This window comes from Oncorhynchus tshawytscha, linkage group LG04 (assembly GCF_018296145.1).
Source record: "Oncorhynchus tshawytscha isolate Ot180627B linkage group LG04, Otsh_v2.0, whole genome shotgun sequence".
Taxonomy (NCBI): domain Eukaryota; kingdom Metazoa; phylum Chordata; class Actinopteri; order Salmoniformes; family Salmonidae; genus Oncorhynchus; species Oncorhynchus tshawytscha.
In genome coordinates, this window is record NC_056432.1 from 23,840,458 (window position 1) to 23,864,677 (window position 24,220).

At 46.6% G+C, this 24,220-nt stretch overlaps 2 protein-coding genes across 8 annotated transcripts in view; both read right to left on the reverse strand.

Annotated features, from left to right (window-relative positions):
- Positions 1-2,360: 2,360 nt before the first annotated feature.
- On the reverse strand, positions 2,361-5,322 carry LOC112248399 (beta-crystallin B3-like). 2 transcript variants are annotated; one of them, XM_024417378.2, is made up of 6 exons: positions 5,215-5,322; positions 4,394-4,494; positions 4,043-4,161; positions 3,716-3,848; positions 2,988-3,130; positions 2,361-2,775 (listed from the first exon to the last, which is right to left on the reverse strand). In XM_024417378.2, the coding sequence occupies exons 2-6, from the start codon at positions 4,466-4,468 to the stop codon at positions 2,526-2,528; spliced, it is 720 nt and encodes a 239-aa protein (XP_024273146.1). In that variant the 5' UTR covers positions 4,469-4,494; positions 5,215-5,322; the 3' UTR covers positions 2,361-2,525. The 2 variants fall into 2 exon arrangements, with proteins under 2 accessions (XP_024273146.1, XP_024273147.1); XM_024417379.2 differs by having other exon boundaries at positions 4,394-4,508; positions 5,215-5,289.
- A 2,260-nt stretch (positions 5,323-7,582) lies between these two features.
- si:ch73-138n13.1 (trichohyalin) overlaps positions 7,583-24,220 on the reverse strand; it is a 37,299-nt gene continuing 20,661 nt past the window's right edge. For 4 of the 6 annotated variants that reach the window (XM_042320498.1, XM_042320499.1, XM_024417374.2 and 1 more), the window contains 7 exons: positions 11,951-12,063; positions 10,654-10,819; positions 10,399-10,570; positions 10,043-10,179; positions 9,790-9,932; positions 9,584-9,673; positions 7,583-9,412 (listed from right to left, as the gene is read on the reverse strand). In XM_042320498.1, the coding sequence (XP_042176432.1) occupies positions 9,598-9,673; positions 9,790-9,932; positions 10,043-10,179; positions 10,399-10,570; positions 10,654-10,819; positions 11,951-12,063 (807 nt within the window). In that variant the 3' untranslated portion in view covers positions 7,583-9,412; positions 9,584-9,597. The remainder of the gene's footprint in view (positions 9,413-9,583; positions 9,674-9,789; positions 9,933-10,042; positions 10,180-10,398; positions 10,571-10,653; positions 10,820-11,950; positions 12,064-24,220) is intronic. The other 2 variants (XM_024417375.2, XM_024417376.2) reach the window with 2 other exon arrangements.

The following is a 24,220-nucleotide window of genomic DNA, read 5'->3' on the forward strand; positions in this document are numbered from 1 at the left end:
CCACTCAAGGACATTCAAGGCTGTGTGCTTAAGGTCTTTCTCCTGTTGGAAGGTGAACCTTTGCCCCAGTCTGAGGTCCTGAGCGTTCTGGAGCAGGTTTTCATCAAGGATCTCTGTGTACTTTGCTCCGTTCATATTTCCCTCGATCCTGACTAATCTCCCAGTCCCTGCCGATGAAAACATCCCCACAGCATGATGCTGCCACCACCATGCTTCACCGTAGGGATGGTGCCAGGTTTTCTCCAGACATAACGCTTGGCATTCAGGCCAAAGAGTTCAATCTTGGTTTTATCAGACCAGAGAATCTTGTTTCTCATGTACTGAGAGTCCTTTAGGTGCCTTTTGGAAAACTCCAAGCAGGCTGTCATGTGCCTTTTACTGAGGAGTGGCTTCCATCTGGCCACTCTACCATAAAGGCCTGATTGGTGGAGTGCTGCAGAGATGGTTTTCCTTCTGAAAGGTTCTCCCATTACCACAGAGAAACTCTGGAGCTCTGTCAGAGTGACTATCGGATGCACTGTATACTGTATACAGTTAGCACAGTCCCATAATATTATTGTTGTTGTGTGTAGGCCTAATCTAGGCCCAGGATTCAATCAGATCAGTGTTCACCAGTGGTAACCAAAAATAGCAGTTTATCATTGCTTTGGTTTAGGTGGTGACCGAGGTATAACTGCGTTGGAGCTGTCAATTCCACAAGCGGCTCCCGGCGTTATACCTATGCAGACATTGCCATTGAAAGCACAGAAATCGCATTAGTAAAAATGCTGAGGAGCATACAGGATAATATTTCTATAAAGCCAACACTTTCTCGTTCTGGGAAGGGTGTAGTTTCATGAATGACAACAAGAGCACCCACCCACCAATTTGGCAGCTCTAATGCAGTTACACATCCAACACACAAAAGCAATGAAAATATATGCGATTGTCGTTTACCGCGGAATCATCTGAATTAATCCTGGCCCTACTCTATCATAACACATTTCATACAGACATAACTATTATGATATTTAATTGAACCTAAACATTTCACCATGATGGCCATCAATACTCTCACAATAAATGTTTATTTTTCTCCACTGCATCAGTCAAATCTCAGAGAGCAGAAGAGCACATCGATGCAGGCTTCACCTGACCAAGCTTCACCTGACCAAGCTTCACCTGACCAAGCTTCACCTGACCAAGCTTCAGAGAATGAGAAAACTGACCCAACTAAGGCACTGAGGGGCTGGTCTCCCCTCTATCAGCATATAAGTGTAACACTCCCTGATAAGTGTTTGACCATGATAGGACCCTTGTTAGGACCCTTGGGGCGGCAGGTAGCCTGGTGGTTGGAGCAGTGAGCCAGTAACCAAAAGGTTGCTGGATCGAATCCCTGAGTTGACAAGGTAAAAATCTGTCGTTCTGCCTCTGAACAAGACAGTTAACCCACTTTTCCCTGGTAGGCTGTCATTGTAAATAAGATTTTGTTCTTAACTGACTTGCCTAGTTAAATAAAGTTTAATTAAAAAAAAAATGGTCTGATTGATAGTGGATTTGTGGTTCTTAACCATTAAAATATGATATTAGGATGATAATAATAGTATATGAAGTAGATTAACTTTTGTCGATTACTTTGGTAGAATCCCAGCCTCCAAGTATTTACCCCTCCTGTTTCCATCTTTGAGGTGCGTTGAATAAAGATTGGAACTTGAGACATTATTCTTGGTGTGATTAAATTAAATGTATTCTCGTTTTTTATACTTTTTTGTTGTTGACTATTTATCTTTTTTATCAAGAGCATTTCACAACACTATTTCAAGACAGTGATGGCCAGCTGAGGAAATGTGGAGATAAGATGTAAATGAGATGATGTGACATCAGCATGTCCAGAGAGACGTTCTTCAAACATACCATGTGATGTTCATGCCAGAATTCCCCTGTCAACTGTCATTAAGACTTAAAAAGTATATCCCTCTATGACTTCAACAAAAGCTGTGGAAAACTAATGTAGAAATAAGACTTGAAGAGGCACCTATGTCGAAACTAATCTATGAGTCAGATTTGTAACTAAAGCCTACTGTTGAATTTGTATTTATATATGTTCTGTGTAATTTGGCAACAATTATCTACAGTAACATTGTTATTGTTGACTCAACCAACTCCACAGCTGACTAGGTTAGCGAAATTTCAGTAATTTCCCCCAAATTCCCAGGATTCTCAGAATGAGGAGGAAACATACAGGAAATCCAGAATCCTCCAACCAGCATTTCTTGAAAAACTGGGCATTTTTATAAAGTTACCAGAATGTTACAACCCTACACCTGACAAACCCAAGGATTTCAACAATAGTAACAGCACCAACAAACAAACACAATATATTTCTGGTCAAACAAACTTTATTTGCCACTGAAACATATATAGCGCTTCTCCTCACTAAGCTGGAGCAGCATTTGCCATGGTTAGGGTGAGGCAGAGGGCAAGCACTGATGGTAGAAAGAGGCTCATGGAAGAGGCCCTGGGGGGGAAGTTGTTTAGAATCCTCTTCAGCTGGCCCCGGAGGCGGCAGGGGGTGCAGGGGGTGCAGGTGCTGGGGCAGGAGCGGGGGCAGGAGCTGGATCTGGGGAAGGAGCAGGGACGGTGAAACACCCCCTCTTGTGCCACTGCATGTCTCGCACACGTCGGACAGACTGGATCTGAGGTGCAGGGGCATCCCAGTCATTCCAGTGCTTGAAGTCTCCACACTCAAACACGTACTGGCACCCCCTGTAGCCAGGGTACATGTAGCCAACCCATCTGCAACAAAGGAACAGAGAAGGAGTCCATGAGACAGAACCAAAATAGACGTCAGAATATGACAGTTAGCATAATTGACCATCTTTTAAAGGATTTCAGGAGAAAGACGAGAGATGAAGTGAGACATGAGAGAAACAGAACAAGGACGGAGAGAGAGAGAGAGGGCAAGTGAAAAAGGAAGAAAATGAGAGAGGGTGAAAGGGAGGTCTTACGTTCCGTTGAGGGCCTTGACACTCGCTACGCGATCTTGGAAACCATGTCCCCACAAACTGGGAACATCATCATCAACAATCTCCATCTTTCTACCAGTGAAGCCTGGGCTCTCAAACAGATGGAGCTTGTGTTCGGCACTATCCTAAAGAGGAGAAATGGAAATATGCACACACACAAACAGACTCACTTAGTGTTAAGATGTTTACTAAGAGCTGATTGTTGAGATAGACTGTGAGTGCTGAGATAGAGAGAGGCTTCAGGTAATCAGTGAGCATTCAGATAGCCAATGAGAGCCGTCTGCTGAGGTGACAAATTACTGTTGAGATGAACATGGAGTTCTGCAATGGTTAAAGAGTGTTGAGATAAATGAGAGTACTGAGATGCTCAGAGAATATTTGTTTTTTAGTATAATTTAAAAAATATATAATCTATTTTTATAAAGTGTAGATCAGCTTTAACATTGTAGATAGATTGTGGCTCAGAGAATGTTGATAGAGATAGGTAGGGAATGCAGGGTGGTGAGATGGTAAACGTGCTAACATGGTCAGTGAGTATGTTGAGCATGTTTACATTTCTGTCATTTAGCAGACGCTCTTATCCAGAGTTCATATACTTTCATATCGGTACCCCTGTGGGAATCGAACCCACAACCTTGGCATTGCAAGCACCATGCTCTACCAACTGTGCTACACGGGGTATGTTTAGACATTGTTTGAGTGCTACCCACCACTTTGAGAGGCCGCATGGACCAGAAGGAGTAGCTGTACTGGCTGTTGGTCCAGGTGTCCCAGCGTGGATACTCGCCTTTCTCCAGAACAAACTGCTCACCTGCAAACCCCTGGCGGTCATACCCCACCCATCTTACAGGAGAGAGGACAAGAACGAGTTAAAATATCTCTCCTCAGCATGTATGACGTTGTATTTGGCCATATGTGGTAATAGATATACAGTATAAAATAAAAAAAGTGAACACTAAACCTGAACCTGAAAATATATATTCTGTATGTGTAAGAATATGACAGTCTGTGAATGACACCAATGCACCAGAACTCACGGGCCAGACTCAACCAGCATAGAGCCCACCTTCTCCAGGCCCTTCTCTGAAACATCTTTACACTCAGTAGAAAACTCAGCCTTGCGGCCCTGGAAATTCTCAAACTCAAACAGCACCACCTGGATCAGAGAGAGGAGGAGAGACAGAGAGGGGAAAGAGGAGGAAAGATACCAATATTGAGAAAGTCAAGCTTACAGTATAAAGAGAGGAAATATATGGGGGACTAAGGAAGAGGGTTTATAGAAAAGTGGGAAATTAGAGAAGTGGGCGAAGGAGAGAAAAATAAATGAAGAGAAACATCACAAGAGAGAAATAGACAGATAACAGATGGGGAGAGGGGGGATACAGTACCTTGTAAGTGGCTCCTGCTCCACCCAGGCTCTTCCCTGCAGCCAGTTGCTCAGGGGCGCTCTGCTGCTCCGACATCCTCCTGGTCCACTGGTTACTCCTCTCTCAGGAGCACAATCAGGAGAGAGACAGAGAAAAGAGAAACACAGACACCATGATGACATTCATTTCACAATGATGACCATCAGTCCTCTCAGTAGCAATGGATCCTTTTACTCCTTTGAATCAGCCAAGATTTGCGTCCACTTCAGAGAGCAGAAGAGCCCATTGGTGCAGACGTAACCTGAGCTGAGAATAAGGACCTGATGGGCTGTATTCTACACTTTTCTCTCTCCAGGAAAACCCCCTGGGGCCAGGAGTTTTTCCTGACCGTAGGCTATAACTAGGGCCCAGAGTCATCCCCCTATGAACATGTTATTCTCATACTCTGATGTGCAACCTTTCAAATCAATGATTCCACATTTCGCTGTCTATCATGTCCAACTCTGCAAGCCTCAGTCTGTGTCATAACCAGTTCTGCACCCCTTTGACTCAATCAAACTTATCACTACAAACAACACACATTTCATAATACTCTATTCTGCAAACTCCTCACTTGCTCAATTATATATTTTACTGCAAACATTTAAGCATACCAAATGATATCTTTACCAACTCTAAAAATACTCCACTATCATTCCTATCCCCCCACCCCATCCAACCTCTCCTTCTCCATCCGTCAACAGTCATGACTGTGGGGTCTCCTTTACTTTTCATGTAAAATCAGTTTCAAAGTTCAATTAAAACCTTGTTAATCCTGCTGTGCAGAACCAAGCTGGTTTTACCTGGATATGCCTGCTGTGTATTGATAGCCTCTCTCTCTCTGTGCCACTTGGTGTTTGGGGTTGAGCCGTTGGAGGGCAGTGGCAGGGGGGGTATTTATGGTTTATTTCTGGCCACAACAGCAGAAAAGGGGGAGCTGTTGATACAGCAAGTCTGTCGCTGACATTGTGTCCATAACGCTACCTCTCAATATGCAGCTGTGTTGGCACACGCTACCCTGCCCGTCCGCCTGGCTGCCAGAGAGTGGTATGTGCGGGGTATATGGAGAGGGAGCCAAGAGGATTCAGCAAACATCCCCACTCAGCACAAACTGGTAGACACGCTCACACACACACACTAACCACACCTAGCAGTCTAAACATCACCTAACCTCCTCACACCACTCTGACAATAACATCACCAACACACAATAAGGAGCCAAACCATTCATAAAAACAAACATAACATTGACCACATTTTACTATATCCTGTTGACATCATTTACCTTCATTGACCAAACCCTGACCCTCAATCTCTCTTAAATCTCCCTACATCAAACACTCTACCCCTCTTAAACCTCCATACACAACTCTACCTCTCTTAAACCTCCCTACACAACTCTTAAACCTCCCTACACAACTCCCTCTCTTAAACCTCCCTACACAACTCTACTGCTCTTAAACCTCCCTACAACTCTACCTTTCTTAAACCTCCCTACACAACTACCGCTCTTAAACCTCCCTACACAACTCTCTTAAACCTCCCTACACAACTCTACCCCTCTTAAACCTCCATACACAACTCTACCTCTCTTAAACCTCCCTACACAACTCTTAAACCTCCCTACACAACTCTACCTCTCTTAAACCTCCCTACACAACTCTACCTCCCTTAAACCTCCCTACACAACTCTTAACCCTCCCTACACAACTCTCTCTCTTAAACCTCCCTACACAACTCTACTGCTCTTAAACCTCCCTACACAACTCTACCTTTCTTAAACCTCCCTACACAACTACCGCTCTTAAACCTCCCTACACAACTCTACCTCTCTTAAACCTCCCTACACAACTCTCTCTTAAACCTCCCTACACAACTCTACCTTTCTTAAACCTCCCTACACAACTCTACCTTTCTTAAACCTCCCTACACAACTCTACCTTTCTTAAACCTCCCTACACAACTACCGCTCTTAAACCTCCCTACATCAAACACTCTACCCCTCTTAAACCTCCCTACACAACTCTACCTCCCTTAAACCTCCCTACACAACTCTCTCTTAAACCTCCCTACACCTCTCTCTTAACCCTCCCTACACAACTCTCTCTCTTAAACCTCCCTACACAACTCTACTGCTCTTAACCCTCCCTACACAACTCTCTCTCTTAAACCTCCCTACACAACTCTACTGCTCTTAAACCTCCCTACACAACTACCGCTCTTAAACCTCCCTACATCAAACACTCTACCTCCCTTAAATCTCCCTACACAACTCTACCTCCCTTAAACCTCCCTACACAACTCTCTCTTAACCCTCCCTACACAACTCTCTCTCTTAAACCTCCCTACACAACTCTACTGCTCTTAAACCTCCCTACACAACTCTACCTTTCTTAAACCTCCCTACACAACTACCGCTCTTAAACATCCCTACACAACTCTACCCCTCTTAAACCTCCCTACATCAAACACTCTACCTCCCTTAAATCTCCCTACACAACTCTACCTCCCTTAAATCTCCCTACACAACTCTACCTCTCTTAAGCCTCCATACACAACTCTCTCTTAACCCTCCCTACACAACTCTCTCTCTTAATCCTCCCTACACAACTATACTGCTCTTAAACCTCCCTACACAACTCTCTTAAATCTCCCTACACAACTCTTAAACCTCCCTACACAACTCTTAAACCTCCCTACACAACTCTACCGCCCTTAAACCTCCCTACCTCTCTTAAACCTCCCTACACAACTCTACCTCTCTTAAACCTCCCTACACAACTCTACCTCTCTTAAACCTCCCTACACTAAAACACTACCTCTCTTAAACCTCCCTACACTAAAACACTACCTCTCTTAAACCTCCCTACACTAAAACACTACCTCTCTTAAACCTCCCTACACTAAAACACTACCTCTCTTAAACCTCCCTACACTAAAACACTACCTCTCTTAAACCTCCCTACACTAAAACACTACCGCTCCAATACCACCCTACACCAAATACTAACTTGCCTATACGTACTTCCCTAGTACAAACACTATAGACCACTCTGTTACACAAAAGACACCAGTTTAATATCATAACACCGCAGACTGGGGGGTGGGGGGGTCTGAACTGAAATTAGTGTAAATGCAGAAGTAATATTTAGCCCAATAATGACAAAATCAGAAGCTTAACGCAGTACATTTTATTGAGAATTTACACTTTTGAACAACAGCCTTACAACAGTGCAATATACATTTTACTTTCAAATAAAACGAGAAAGAGAAAAAAATGACAAAGTCAAACGCCATAGACAGACACCAAAGGGACAACTCTAAAAATTCCCTCAAAACATTCACTTGCATTAGCGTTCCAACGTCTGTCTACGAAAATGTGGAATGCGGTCAGTGCTGTAGTGGAAGTAGTGGGACAGTGGAGCATGGCTAACATGGTCAGGGGAATGGCCTAAATCAGCTCAAACAAGCCCTAAAACAACTGGTGCAAATAGTCCAAGTCACGTGCAGAAGAAAAGGGTAAATTACCACCCTCATCTCAAAACAATATACTTCACTTGCATTCCCCACTGGGGTAGTGGAAGCCGTACTCCTACCATTCCACTATACATCCACACTGCTGCACCGACCATGTGCACAATGGGACCATTACAGTTATGGATGAAGCCATGATATCCAGACTGTGATTGTACCACTGCTACTTGGTGTGGCCATTCAGTTAAGTGTCTGAGTAAAGCATGATGAAAAGGACCAGAGACAGTGCATGCACATGCTTTTCCAAACTATGATGGGACAATGCACGTGAGGTCGCTAAATGGGAGATGTGTTGCAGACATGCTGGTAAAACAGAAACCAGGAAGTGCACATTGAATGTATGGCTCATTGGTAACATGTACATTTTCCTTGCAATCCTTACTCACTCATCCATCAGTATTACACACACAATCATTTGATCTTTCACTGAAGAGGTAAGTGGAGGTGAAGGGAGGAAGAACAGGCTGATTAGTGTTAATGCGTGCGTGTGTGTGTGTGTGCGCGCGTGTAATTGAGATGGAGGTAGATTTCCATTGTGATTAACCCTTCCCCTCCCCTTTTCCACCAGTAGAAACAGATTCAGACATGATTGAAAAACCAGCAAACACAAAGCATTCCTCTTTAGCCATAAGTTTAAAGGGACTGCATGATGTCAACACAACAGATTCTCAGTTAGTTCATGACATCAGTCACTGAGTGGCTCAGAGGAATGGGGTTGGGGGCCTCTGCTGTAGTGATGCTTTAAATGCTCTCCATACAAACCCAGCACTCTGACATGTTATGATTCAGCTTTCAAATTAGCAACAATACAAATATAACATTTCATGATTACAGATACCATATTTATTAGTAACACATAATACACCCTGGCTGCCCATTAGTTCAGCAGTGTTTTGTTCTCTATGATCCATGACAAAAAATAAAATCAGAAATATTTTCCAACGCTCCTCCACTGACAGATACAGTTAACGCATAGACTAACCTGAAAATGATATTTAAAAAGAGAAAATAAAATAAAAATATGCCTTGTGGAGGTGCTATACTGTCCTCCAGCTTATTGAAGCACTTCCAGGTTAAGAGGCATGTGGTCCCAAAAGTTAACCATTAATGAAATACAACACAACCTGACAGGGGAGAATGGGATCCCCCCCCCCCTTCCGTAGTCTCCCCTGTCATGTGAGAGGGTAAAGTGGCTTTATGCAAAGACCCCTCTGACACAGGAGGTGGAGGAGCTAGCAGTGAACTGGACGCTCTGAGCAGAGCAGCCCCTTGCTCGTTTCATCCATAAGACCGAGGTTGTCTGTAAGAAGGCACCATGCACATGGATTTGAGCCAGGCAGGAAGAGAACAGAGAAAATAAACAAACAGATGACGAATTACAATGTCAGCAGCAGAATTCCCATTTTCTCAGGGTCCAAGGTTAAGGCTACTGTCCGATTCTCCACCAGATTCTTCAGTTAAGGCAACCTACAGAGGGACGATACAAACCATCAGCATTTTAGGGTTACGTATTAGCAAAACAGACACTAGAATATTGTCTAATTATGAAAATGTGGTAAAATGGCAGGTTTATTGCATACAACACCCTATGATAAAGAATGATTCATAATAAGGAACATTTGTGAGAAGAGAGCTCACTTGATCATTCACACTTAGCTGTCATTTTCATACTGACTCAAGCGCTTCTTGGACTTCAGCTCTCTCAGCCACTGTGGTGAGGCCTCTTCACTAAGAGAGACAGACATTACAACTGGTAAATATTTCTGTTCCAACTATCAACAATCCCTGTTTTGGGTTATCAGATCGAGGCTGAACAGAGGGAAGAGACAGGGTCACTATCTTACCCATTTTCTTTCCCTCCGGAGGGGGGCAGCACACGGGACGCCCGGGGAAGGAAGGGGGATTTAGGAGAACGGGATAACTGGAAGGAAGAAGTGGAGGGTCCCTCTGTCTGATTGTCAGAGTCACTTCTCTTCTTGAGCTGGGCCTGCCAAACAGAGGGAGAAACCAGCAGGAAAACAAACACATTTCTCAGAACTGTATGAGTGACAACATTACACTCCTGGTCAACTGTCTGTTTCTCTTGGGGAGCCTCACCATGAGGGCAGACGGGTCCATCCCAGGGAAGAGGGCGACTCTCTGGGGCTGGGAGGAGGCAGCAGCAGAGTGGGGGTCTGCTCCTCTCGCCTGCTCCTCAGAGTCTGAGTCCTTCTTGGAAGACTTCACTTTGTCCTCTGTAGAGGACAAAACACACCTCTGAGTACATCATTTCACAATCAAAACAAATATGTTATTCAGAAGTCTAACAGATCTTTGACCATTTAAGTCACATCTCCAGTCTCACTGGTGGAATCATGTCTGCTCAATCCATAGTAGAAGGTATGCAGCAGAACAAGGTAGTGGATGGAGATATGGCCGAGGGGGTCTACATGAGAGCAGAGTCCAAGGATGACCTGTAGAGTCTCGAGAGCGCCAGTCCTCAGTAGGCGTGGCCTGTCCCTCTGGGTGTACAGACAGAGCAGCAGTCTGACGAGAGACCCTGGAGGGGCGTGAACGTGGCCCCCGCATCTTACTCAACTGCACCCTGGAGCGCAGAGCACTGGAGTCCAGTAGGCTGGTGGAGGCCTGGAGAGAAACACAAAGCAAATCTGTGGAAACAAAGAAACTCTGACTTCTACATCTTTTAAAAAAGGTGAAGTCAGTCTTACCTCAGGGAAGGGGAGTGGTTGTATCTCGGGCTGGGCAGAGAAGCCGTCTGGAGTGTCGAGGTCACTGGGCGGGGTGTGGACATGTTCCCCTGGCGTGTAAAGTGGAGTGGGTTTCCTAGGGGACTGACTGGGGTGGCTGTCTGAGGTGGGTGTGGCAGGAGTCAGGCTACAGGAAGGACAGACAGGAACAAACAGAAGAGTACTTTAGGCTACCTTCCTAAAACTACACTACAGTCTGTTAAATGCATGCATTGGCAATGAGAGAACAACGTGTCAGGTACTTGGTCTACTAGCTCTGTGATCGAGTAATATTCTCCTGTCTGGCTTTACTGTAGGAGCATCACATTTCATAGAGGATGCATGTGCATGATGACAAAGGAGGACAGGCAGACTCACGCTCCACTTTATTTCACAATGAGGGACGCAAACAGTGGTGAGTCACCTACTGTACACTATCATACTAGCCAATCATCAAATCATCCCTGAGGTGATTCATTTGAATTACATTAAAATGACCCACTATCTGTTGACAGTCCCTTATATCGTATCTTTATCTGAAACTACTACAGCATCCAGTCATTTCTACTAAACATTATCCAGATTTGTGTTGCTGTGATACCATCTCCTAGCCACAGGAGGTCAGTGATAGACCAGCCTGCTGAGAGAGGCCATTTTGAGTGCTGGCGTAAACCAGGTTTCAGTGAGCTGCTGCTCCTTGACCACAATGTGTCAGGAGTGCTGAGATTCTACTGTATCTGTACAGGAAGTACCTATAGATACCATAGTATGTTGATTTATTTCAACATCAGTAACTGTCTCTGCCTTGGAGGAGATGCTTGTGGGTGTTGTATGTTGTAAGGAAAAAGGTTGAGATGATTACTAGCCATAATGGTGGGACAGCAGAGAATCCACTGCCTGCAGATAATCCTCCACTCTGCCACATCTAGCTGACCCAATGCTGCTCCAGGAGAAGAGACGATAGAGCACACCTCTCCCTTTAGCTGCATCCATTCAATACTACTTATCAATCCAGGGGGTGTTAAATTGCAGATCAAATGGTTGAGGATTGTATATTTAGAGGGAGAAGTGACTGGGAGGCATTCGGTACTAGGGATGTCGAGATGTCTTGATATCAGGGTAAAGCCTCATGGGAAATTAGTCATCATAGAGGAATGAGGATCAGCATATTTAGTAACCAAAAACACGAGCACATCCTGTTTCATAGGTCCAGCCCACAGGAGCCACACCTGTGATGGGTTGTGTGTGTGTGTGTGTGTGTGTGTGTGTATATATTCACCTATCATCAGTGTGCAGTCCTGTCTCCCAGGTCCCGTACTGACTGTCCGTTTCATGGACCAGTGTGTCCATGTCCCTCCCCTCCTCACCGTCCACATTCTGCTTCAACTGCTCCTGGGAGAGAGCGAGATGGACAGGGAGAAAATGACCAGTCAGACCCCTTCCCCTTTTTGTTATGTTACAGCCTTATTCTAAATGGGAGAAGAAGAGAAATCCCTCATTAATCTACACAAAATACCTCATAATGAAAATAAGTTCAGAAATGTTTGCAAATTATATTTTAAAAAGTCATTTCTATTTGCATTCAGTATTCAGAACCTTTGCTATGGGACTCAAAATAGAGCTCAAGTGCATCCTGTTTCCATTGATCATCCTTGAGATGTTTCTGCAACTTGATTGGAGTACACCTGTGGTAAATTCAATTGAAAAATTTGAAAGGTTTGGAAAGGCACACACCTGTCTACAAAAGGTCCCACAGTTCAGTGCATGTCAGAACAAAAACCAAGCCATGAGGTCAAAGGAATTGTCCGTAGAGCTTCGAGACAGGATTGTGTTGAGGCACAGATCTGGGGAAGGGTACCAAAAACAATCTGCAGCATTGAAGGTACACAAGAACACAGTGCCCTCCATCATTCTTAAATGGAAGAAGTTTGGAACCCCCAAGACTCTTCCTGGAGCTGGCCCCCCGGCCAAACTGAGCAATCGGGAGAGAAGGGTCTTGGTCAGGGAGGTGACCAAGAACCTGAAAGTCACTCTGAAAGAGCACCAGAGTTCCTCTGTGGAGTTGGGAGAACCTTCCAGGAGGACAACCATCTACAGCACTCCACTAATCTGGCCTTTATGGTAGAGTGGCACATGACAGCCCGCTTGGAGTTTGCCAAAAGGCACCTAAAGGACTCACAGACCATGAGAAACAAGATTCTCTGGTCTGATGAAATTAAGATTGAACTCTTTGGCCTGAATACCAAGCATAATTTCTGGAGGGAAGGTGTAGCATGGTGGTGGCAGCATCATGCTGTGGGGATGTTTTTCAGAGGCAGGGACTGAGAGACTAGTCAGAATTGAGGGAAAGATGAACGGAGCAAAGTACAGAGAGATCCTTGATGAAAACCTGCTCCAGAGTGCTCAGGACCTCAGACTGGGGTGAAGGTTCACCTTCCAACAAGACAACGACCCTAAGCAAACAACCAAGACAATGCAGGAGTGGCTCCGAGACAAGTCTCTAAATGTCCTTGAGTGGCCCAGCCAGAGCCCGGACTTGAACATCTCTGGAGAGACCTGAAAATAGCTGTGCAGTGACGCTCCCCGTCCAACCTGACAGAGCTTGAGAGGATCTGCAGAGAAGAACGGGACAAACTCCCCAAATACAGGTGTACCAAGCTTGTAACGTAATACACAAGAAGACTTGAGGCTGTAGTCGCTGCCAAAAGGTGCTTCAACAAAGTACTGAATACTTACGCAAACAGTTTTTGCTTGGTCATTATGGGGTAGTGCGTGTAGATCGATGAGGGGGAAAAAACTATTTCCTCAACTTTAGAATAAGATTGTAACATAAGAAAATGTGGAATAAGTGAAGGGGTCTGGATTCTTTCCGAATGCACTGTATGTGTCATTGGAGTACCCCTCGGGGGTCGAAGGGAACACATTCTAATATGACAGAACTGGATTCATCTCTACCAGCCTGAATCAAACTACCAAAGCATCTTATTGGCTGTCGGTTCAATCCATCACCACACCTGTGGAGCGAAACCCCGCCCAGCCTACAGTAACAAAGTTGGCCAGTTGAGAGAGAAAGAGAGAGTGACGCTGGTCCTGATAGCCCTGTATTGTGTGGCTATGGTCAGGCCAGCAGTGGGTGAGAAGGATAATGAGAGGTAATGGGATGAACTCACAGGGCCAGAAACTGGTGAGACACTGTTTGCCGTCTACTGAACCATGGCTCTTTTAATGAGGCTTCTACAGGGGGCACACTGTCCTAAAACCACACACTCACTACTCCTGTGCATGCATTCAAGCCTGTGTAAGTGCACACACATACTGTATAGAAATAGAGAAATACTGCTGAACTTCCATGATCTCTACTGACTTCCTTGACAGTGCTATACAGATGCACCACAACACCATGTCTAAAGAGAAATGATTGAGGGAAATGTAATGGGTGTTTGGTTTGTGTGTGTGTGTGTGTGTGTGTGTGTGTGTGTGTGTGTGTGTGTGCGTGCGTGCGTGTGGTGTGTGGTGTGTGTGTGTGTGTGGTGTGTGTGTGAGTGAGAGCAGGGCCAGAGGGAGAAGGAGGGAAAGGGAGAACAACAGTACAGGATGTCATTCATCACCAATGCATTTCCTGACAGGAAGAAAGAAGGCCAGGAGAACAGTAAGAAACTCCCTCCATCTGAGAAAGCACTTGCACCAAAAGTACATTAGTTCCTCTCCAGGCTTTACAGCCCTAGAAAAGTATATTTACAGCACAGTAACCTAGGCTTGTTTTCAAATCCACACTGATCTTTCTGCCAAATCTGGCTTCAGCAGTTAAACAAGCATTAGTTTGAACATGCTGTTGGTCACATGACTAATGCCTCAGGCTAACAGGTGGGCTGGGCTCCGGGTCAATTAAACAGGAATGCTAATCGATCTACATGCATAGGCCTTTCAAACAGATTAGGTTGGGTCAGTGTTATGGTACAGCTATGTTTCTCGACGTGAGGGGTTTACTGAGAAGCATAGGAGTAACAATAACAACACAGTGAGGAGAAAGTGAGGGGTTTACTGAGAAGCATAGGAGTAACAATAACAACACAGTGAGGAGAAAGTGAGGGGTTTACTGAGAAGCATAGGAGTAACAATAACAACACAGTGAGGAGAAAGTGAGGGGTTTACTGAGAAGCATAGGAGTAACAATAACAACACAGTGAAAAGAAAGTGAGGGGTTTACTGAGAAGCATAGGAGTAACAATAACAACACAGTGAGGAGAAAGTGAGGGGTTTACTGAGAAGCATAGGAGTAACAATAACAACACAGTGAGGAGAAAGTGAGGGGTTTACTGAGAAGCATAGGAGTAACAATAACAACACAGTGAAAAGAAAGTGAGGGGTTTACTGAGAAGCATAGGAGTAACAATAACAACACAGTGAGGAGAAAGTGAGGGGTTTACTGAGAAGCATAGGAGTAACAATAACAACACAGTGAGGAGAAAGTGAGGGGTTTACTGAGAAGCATAGGAGTAACAATAACAACACAGTGAAAAGAAAGTGAGGGGTTTACTGAGAAGCATAGGAGTAACAATAACAACACAGTGAAAAGAAAGTGAGGGGTTTACTGAGAAGCATAGGAGTAACAATAACAACACAGTGAAAAGAAAGTGAGGGGTTTACTGAGAAGCATAGGAGTAACAATAACAACACAGTGAGGAGAAAGTGAGGGGTTTACTGAGAAGCATAGGAGTAACAATAACAACACAGTGAAGAGAAAGTGAGGGGTTTACTGAGAAGCATAGGAGTAACAATAACAACACAGTGAGGAGAAAGTGAGGGGTTTACTGAGAAGCATAGGAGTAACAATAACAACACAGTGAGGAGAAAGTGAGGGGTTTACTGAGAAGCATAGGAGTAACAATAACAACACAGTGAGGAGAAAGTGAGGGGTTTACTGAGAAGCATAGGAGTAACAATAACAACACAGTGCATAGAGACAATAACAACACAGTGAAAAGAAAGTGAGGGGTTTACTGAGAAGCATAGGAGTAACAATAACAACACAGTGAAAAGAAAGTGAGGGGTTTACTGAGAAGCATAGGAGTAACAATAACAACACAGTGAGGAGAAAGTGAGGGGTTTACTGAGAAGCATAGGAGTAACAATAACAACACAGTGAGGAGAAAGTGAGGGGTTTACTGAGAAGCATAGGAGTAACAATAACAACACAGTGAAAAGAAAGTGAGGGGTTTACTGAGAAGCATAGGAGTAACAATAACAACACAGTGAAAAGAAAGTGAGGGGTTTACTGAGAAGCATAGGAGTAACAATAACAACACAGTGAAGAGACCAACAAGGTGCAGTTAGAGATGAACACTAAAGTGTTGGCTTCTAAACCCCTCATTTCTGGCAGGAATGATTCCTGATAGGTCAAAAGACAGTCAGAGAAATAGACCTCTCACACCCACTTAATCCCTCTATATCATGAATTTCAGCCTAAGATTTAGTACAACTAATTCACAGGACTACGCATGTAGGATTCAATAAGCAAAACTCCTGTAAATCTAAATTCCTTGAACTTGTACCATATCCACCGTGTACGTGGTTGAACTTTAGCACACCCAAACAAACACACCATCGCTTGGTGTTTGCTGCTCCTGAGGCTACCCGGTTACCTGCCAACCAAACAACAGCAGCAAGACAGCGAGGGTTAAGAAATAACATAGTCCGACTTGTAGTGCTGCTTAAAGCCCTGTAGTATTGACCATGTGAGGGCGTCGGCTCTGCTATCAACAACGCACTCTGGACACGAGGAAAGAGCAGGCCTGCATGGCACCTTATTGTGAATCAGAGCCGTAGTGAAGTAGATGTTTCCTTAATAACATTAGCCTTGGCCAGCCTCCTCTGCTAAGATACCCCCTCTGTGGACAGGAAGGGGGTGTCAATGGAAATGACAGAACAATGAGCGGATGAATAGAAGGAGGGAGGAGAGAAAGGGTGATTGAGAATCTAACATGTTTGAGGAAGTAGAGGAGCCAAGGCCTTGGAAAGTTAGACCTGCCAGACATCACAGCTCTGAAACACATCCTGGTGTTATGACATCACATTTATGAAAATGTTCACCTTAAATCCCCTTCTTATTTTAATACAATATGCCTACTTTGGGTTGAGATGAAACACATGCTGGGCCTATTACGTTACTGTGAAGGCATAGTCACTTTAAATTGGATTAATCCACTTCCTTACTGCAAAACAATCATTCATATCCGCCCTGAATAACAGCCAGTCAGACACACAGCTCCACGAATGAGGAAGTGCTGTGAAGCTCGAAGACATTTAACATATGGTCCTGCTGCCTGGAAACAGACAACTCTAGCAGGCCGGTTACTTAGTGCAGGTACAATGACCCCAACACGATCACTGCAGAACAAACCTCACACCGCCCCCAGTACGTCCCAACACCTCTCTCCTGCTCTAACCCCTCTAGGTGGAGTCTTCCTCAGTAGGAATGTTTAACAGTAAACACATTGATCATGGAGTGGACTGGTCAACGACGACACTTTGCAGCTATCCTAATACGACTACAGATCCCATGAGCACCAATCCCCTGTCAACAACAGAGCAGCACTGTAGCCACATGTCACAAACTCAGCAAAAAAAGAAACGTCCCCTTTTCAGGACCCTGTCTTTCAAAGGTAATTCATAAAAATCCAAATAACATCACAGATCTTCATTGTAAAGGGTTTAAACACCGTTTCCCATGTTTGTTCAATGAACCATAAACAATTAATGAACATGCACCTAAGACACTAACAGCTTACGATAGGCAATTGAGGTCACAGTTATAAAAACTGAGAAGCCTTTCTACTGACTCTGAAAAACACCAAAAGAAAGATGCCCGGGGTCCCTGCTCATCTGCATGAAAGTGCCTTAGGCATGCTGCAAGGAGGCATGAGGACTGCAGATGTGGCCAGGGCAATAAATTGCAATATCCGTACTGTGAGACACCGAAGACAGCGCTACAGGGAGACAGGACGGACAGCTGATGGTCCTCGCAGTGGCAGACCACGTGTAACAACACCTGCACAGGAACGGTACATGCGAACATCACACCTGCGGGACAGGTACAGGATGGCAACAACAACTGCCCGAGTTACACCAGGAAAGCACAATCCCTCCATCAGTGCTCAGACTGAATAATAGGCTGAGAGAGGCTGGACTGGGGGCTTGTAGGCCTGTTGTAAGGCAGGTCCTCACCAGATATCACCGGCAACAACGTCACCTATGGGCACAAACCCACCGTCGCTGGAACAAACAGGACTGGCAAAAGGTGCTCTTTACTGACGAGTCACGGTCTTGTCTCACCAGGGGTGATAGTCGGATTCGCGTTTATCGTTGAAGGAATGAGTGTTACGCCGAGGCCTGTACTCTGGAGCGGGATCGATTTGGAGGTGGAGGGTCCATCATGGTCTGGGGCGGTGTGTCACAGTATCATCGGACTGAGCTTGTTGTCATTGCAGGCAATCTCAATGCTGTGCATCATGTGGTACCATTCCTGCAGGCTCATCCTGACATGACCCTGCAGCATGACAATGCCACCACGCACAGAACGAGCAGTATGGCTGATTTCCTACAAGACAGGAATGTCAGTGTTCTGCCATGGCCAGCGAAGAGCCTGGATCTCAATCCCATTGAGCATGTCTAGGACCTGTTGGATCGGATGGTGAGGTCAGGGCCATTCCTCCCAGAAATGTCCGGGAACTTGCAGGTGCCTTGGTGGAAGAGTGGGGTAACATCTCACAGCAAGAACTGGCAAATCTGGTGCAGTCCATGAGGAGGAGATGCACTGCAGTACTTAATGCAGCTGGTGGCCACACCAGATACTGACTGTTACTTTTGATTTTGACCCCCCCTTTGTTCAGAGACACATTATTCAATTTCTGTTAGTCACATGTCTGTGGAACATGTTCAGTTTATGTCTCAGTTGTTGAATCTTGTTATGTTCATACAAATATTTACATGTCAAGTTTGCTGAAAATAAACGCAGTTGACAGAGAGAGGGCGTTTCGTTTTTTGCTGAGTTTAGATAGCAAAACACTGACCTGAACTGAACAGGATATTGACAGGGTATTTTGTTCTGTCAGTATTACATCAGTGTAATGTACAAACAAGGTGCCAAGTGTTTGCTAAGAATGCAGAACCGAATGTCATTAAAACCTGACTGACTCGGCTTAAGAACTTAAGACCAACTACTGCAACTACATGGGATCCATAGCTAGTCTATATCCATACATGGATTCCAGCTATCTGCATTGTGTCCCACCACCCGCCAACCCCTCTTTACGCTACTGCTACTCTCTGTTCATCATATATGCATAGTCTCTTTAACCATACCTACATGTACATATTACCTCAATCAGCCTGACTAACCGGTGTCTGTATATAGCCTCGCTACTTTTATAGCCTCGCTACTTTTATAGCCTGTCTTTTTACTATTGTTTTATTTCTTTACTTACCTATTGTTCACCTAATACCTTTTTTGCACTATTGGTTAGAGCCTGTAAGTAAGCATTTCACTGTAAGGTCTACTACACCTGTTGTATTCGGCGCACGTGACAAATAAACGTTGATTTGACTAGATTAAACCCTCCTAGTTTAGGAGGGAGGGACAGGGGGCGAGAAACAACTCCAACCCACAGTAAGCTATGACCTGAGGAGCCAGTGACACTGAGGTTGCAGTGGGAGATATGGTGAACACACAGACAAAGGTCAGTGTTATGTCAAAGATGGTATGAGACTCATAGGGCGAGAGAGAGGACAGAAGCAGATGAGGCACAGAGGGGGGTGAGCACTGAACAGCGAAGACAAGCAGAACAGTCAGGAACTACCAGGATCAGAGAGAGAATTCACATTGCAACACAAATAGACAGACATAAAACACAAGTAGAGAAGGCCTTGACAAGTTTGAGGTGCTTGGAATGGGCAGTGACTGACGAAAGGACAGTTAGTGGTGAGAAGGATTGATGGGGCAAGTGTCAAATTGTGTGTGTCTTACAGCAGTGGGGGTGTTGGGGGTGCTGGTCCCAGGACGCCTGCGTAGGGACAGGCGCTGCTGGCTGCGCAGAGAGAACCTACGGAAAGAGTCCCGGCTGCGAGAGGCCAGAGAACGTAATGAGTTGGCCCTCTTGAAGTCCCCGGGGCTGTCCTTGGCCCCCGTGCCCCTACGTTCCACTGCACTGGACACCAAGCTGAGCGCCCCCTGCAGGGACCGGCGGGCGCTCCCCATCCAACCAGACACCTGGGACTGGGCCACAGACAGCTTGTCCCCCAGGTACTCCATCTCAGATCACTAAAAGACCAACGTCACAGAATGAAGTCCGGACAGAGCACTCGGTCAGGCTGTGGTCCGGTACTGTAGGTCCTGAGTCCAGCGTGATACCGTGGTCGATGGGGAGTCCTTGAGCCAGGTAATCATCCAGGACGAGAGCTGGTGTCCTGGATACTGTTGAGGTGCGTAGCTAGGTGAATGCTGCAGTAGCTGGGCTGTTTGTAAGGGATAGCACAGCCAGTCAGATGCATCATGACTCCATTTCAGTCCATCATCGGCAGCGAGGTGAACTCTAAGCTTTCTGTTGTTCTGCAAAATGCCTATTTCCATACAGCTATACAGAAGGGCAAGACCGTAGCGGGGAACCCAAGAGGGTTAGGGCTGTTTAACAGACAAGCCCAGCTGGTAGAGGCTCAGGTGTGACTATGCGTTCACAGCAGATATACTGCTGCACTGTCTGCAAACAGGTTCTTGAGCCACATAGTGATGATCAGACCAAGAAGCAGCAATAAACCCACAGACGCAGAAGTGCAATGCAAAGTCACAACATAAACTCATCTGTTCTGATTCTCACGCCCCTCACAGCGGGACTCTGAAGCTGCCGCTGCCGCTCAGACACGTCCGCAATCGGAGGAACACAATTTGATAAAATCTACCTCTCCATAGACCCCACACTGCAGTCGTCTTCCTGGTGGAAAACGGCACAGGAAGAACGGTGCTGAACAGAACAGCTGGTGTCAGGCAGGAGGCTGTACTGATTCCTATATTCCCTCGGAGTACCCAGCACACCAACAGCAGCACCGTGGATATAGAAGCACAAACAGGAGAGGAGATTGTGATGCTAAGGTCAAATCCATGAGAGACAAAGACCAGTGCACTCTCCTTCCTTTCCTCTCCCCCTGCAGGTACAGGCCAATAGAGAAATGCGTCAGTCTCCTGCTCCCATTCCCCAGCACTACAGGACTCACGCTCAAGGAGAAATTGAGCGAACAAAGTGAGGGAGGGGAGAGGAGGCAGGGAGAAGCGGAGAGAGGGAGGGCCCTGATTTGCAGTGCAGGAGGGGAGGGAGATATGTTCTGCGGTGCTCCATCTCGCCTGCATGTTTCTGCTTGCAGCGAGGAAGAGAGAATTCTCACAGGCAGAGTCAGCACAGGGCAGAGGGGGTAGAAAGCAAACATAGGAAGGGTTGACAGTGATAGGAACTTTATGTTGAGCCTATACCTTCAAATAGATGGAGAGAATACGTGCCTGAAAGAAAGAGAGAGGGAGCAAAAGAGCAAGGAGGAGACCGGTGTAGCGGTTTTCAAGAGCCGGGGTTGTGGCTGTCAGCAGCTGTGAGCTCATGGCTAAAGGGAGGAATCACGACAGTGTGTCAGAGTTTGCCTAACAAATGTCTCCCTGACTCATGCAAACTGCATGTCAGGTCACAGAACTCTGTCCTTTCCCACTTTCAGTACTCCACTGTTCCTAGCATTCATCTCACTGAAGTAAGCCTTAGTGAGTAAGTAAGACACTCTAGTCTATAAAACAACCGAGTACCACAGATTTATTCTCAAACAGAAACCCCCTGAGAATAAACTGGGGCAGAGGCTGATGACTGCTACTCTGAGCTGCCCACAAGTGCCCCCTGGTGGACTTCTGGAGAACAATTCTGAGCATTGTTGCTTTTAGAACAGACTCCCTCCAGGAACCATCCTATAGCTGGAAATCACAGTTCTCTCCACAAACACACAGACTCAAGTTTCATCAACACCAACTATGAAGATAACAATTTTACTACAGAAAAAAAGTCTTGCTAATAACAATTGTCCAGCAACAAATGACGGCCCTCAAGTCACCTCTAAACAGAGTCCACAAAGGGACATTGGCCTAATGACTTCAGTTGTATCCGTCTCGTCTGTCCTCTCCCTGGTTTCCCTGCTCTGATGAATCATTACCCATCACAGCCAGTGTAGATGCCTTAGTCAGCTCATGTAGTCTGAGCCTGGTGACCATAGTGTGCACTCACACTAGGCCCAACCTCCACACCGATACAGAGAAACACTATCACCACAACATCAAGTCATTGACACGTGTTGATACTCCAAATCCACACTCACTCAACAAGGTCCCCTCAACCACGCCAATAAATGGACCCCCAGTGTAAAAGACCCAACTTCATTGTACATTTTTTGCAGAAAAGCTGCTGTGTTGTTCAATGTACATGTAACCAGGTAAATGATTCTGACCCACAGTTCACCATGCTCCCACATAGAGCCTGCGAGAAGAGCCCTGTGGCTTCTGGCTATTCGGCGTGGGAGAGTGGGAAATTGTGGAGACCTGGTGTCCAAGTAGGCTACACATAGCTGTGTGTGAAAACATTTCACAGGTAAGACATTTACCTGGTTTAGTATCGTCTGTGTATGTATAGTCTGTTGGTCTTGGCTAGCTTAATGTTCTGGTAGTGGTTACAATAATAACTCATTCTAGACCAGGTATTTTCACACTTGTGTCTCCAGTTGGTCTACAAACAATTAAACACTAGAATCCCTGCGGTAATTGCAGCACCACTCAGACCAGCAGGAGGTGACAGACACACAGAAAACACCATGAAGTAACACAGGGAGGGCTCATTGGGGGAGGAGAGGACAGGGAGGGCTCATTGGGGGAGGAGAGGACAGGGAGGGCTCATTGGGGGAGGAGAGGACAGGGAGGGCTCATTGGGGGAGGAGAGGACAGGGGGGCTCATTGGGGGAGGAGAGGACAGGGAGGGCTCATTGGGGGAGGAGAGGACAGGGAGGGCTCATTGGGGGGGAGGAGAGGACAGGGAGGGCTCATTGGGAGAGGAGAGGACAGGGAGGGGAGGAGAGGACAGGGAGGGCTCATTGGGGGAGGAGAGGGGGAGGGGAGGAGGACAGGGAGGGCTCATTGGGGGAGGAGAGGACAGGGAGGGCTCATTGGGGGGAGGAGGGAGGCTCATTGGGGGAGGGAGGGGGCTCATTGGGGGAGGAGAGGACAGGGAGGGCTCATTGGGGGGGAGGAGAGGACAGGGAGGGCTCATTGGGGGAGGAGAGGACAGGGAGGGCTCATTGGGGGAGGAGAGGACAGGGAGGGCTCATTGGGGGAGGAGAGGACAGGGAGGGCTCATTGGGGGAGGAGAGGACAGGGAGGGCTCATTGGGGGAGGAGAGGACAGGGAGGGCTCATTGGGGGAGGAGAGGACAGGGAGGGCTCATTGGGGGAGGAGAGGACAGGGAGGGCTCATTGGGGGAGGAGAGGACAGGGAGGGCTCATTGGGGGAGGGAGGGCTCATTGGGGGGGAGAGGACAGGGAGGGCTCATTGGGGGAGGAGAGGACAGGGAGGGCTCATTGGGGGGGAGGAGAGGACAGGGAGGGCTCATTGGGGGAGGAGAGGACAGGGAGGGCTCATTGGGGGAGGAGAGGACAGGGAGGGCCCATTGGGGGAGGACAGGACAGGAGGGCCCATTGGGGGCCCATTGGGGGAGGACAGGACAGGGAGGGCTCATTGGGGGAGGACAGGACAGGGAGGGCTCATTGGGGGAGGAGAGGACAGGGAGGGCCCATTGGGGGAGGACAGGACAGGGGGGCCCATTGGGGGAGGACAGGACAGGGGGGGCTCATTGGGGGAGGACAGGACAGGGAGGGCTCATTGGGGGAGGACAGGACAGGGAGGGCCCATTGGGGGAGGACAGGACAGGGAGGGCCCATTGGGGGAGGACAGGACAGGGAGGGCCCATTGGTGGAGGACAGGACAGGGAGGGCCCATTGGGGGAGGACAGGACAGGGAGGGCCCATTGGGGGAGGACAGGACAGGGAGGGCTCATTGGGGGAGGACAGGACAGGTAGGGCTCATTGTGGGAGGACAGGACAGGGCAGCCTTGTCTCTGAATGCAATCTGCTTTGTAGCACAGGCTATTTACATGGTGCATGGGTCTCTGTAGTGTACCAGTGGTAAAGAGGAGCACAAACACTAAAGTATTAAGACAGGTGCTTGAATAAAAGGAATGTCTATCACACAATGTGAAATGTCACTGCAGAGCCTTTCTTCAGCTATGCAAACAGAAGGCTGTCAAAATGAGCAGCACATAATCCTGAATTACAGGCCTAAAAACATGATTTCATTTCTCTGCTTTGTGCTGTAAAAAGGGGTGGAGAGATGGGCGAGACCATGACTGTCACTTTACTCTTTACCCCCAGTGACTAACTGCATTCCTACTCCACCCTACTGTAACACACAACCTGTACACCCTACTGT

Bases quoted from the DNA above. Each gene is read 5' to 3' on its own strand.
- LOC112248399 (XM_024417378.2), bottom strand. From the start codon at position 4,468: ATGTCGGAGCAGCAGAGCGCCCCTGAGCAACTGGCTGCAGGGAAGAGC. The intron at 3,131-3,715 runs GTGGGTAGCACT...TCTCCTCTTTAG, and splicing joins CCATGCGGCCTCTCAAAGTG to GATAGTGCCGAACACAAGCT. The intron at 2,776-2,987 runs GTAAGACCTCCC...CCTTTGTTGCAG, and splicing joins GTCAAGGCCCTCAACGGAAC to ATGGGTTGGCTACATGTACC.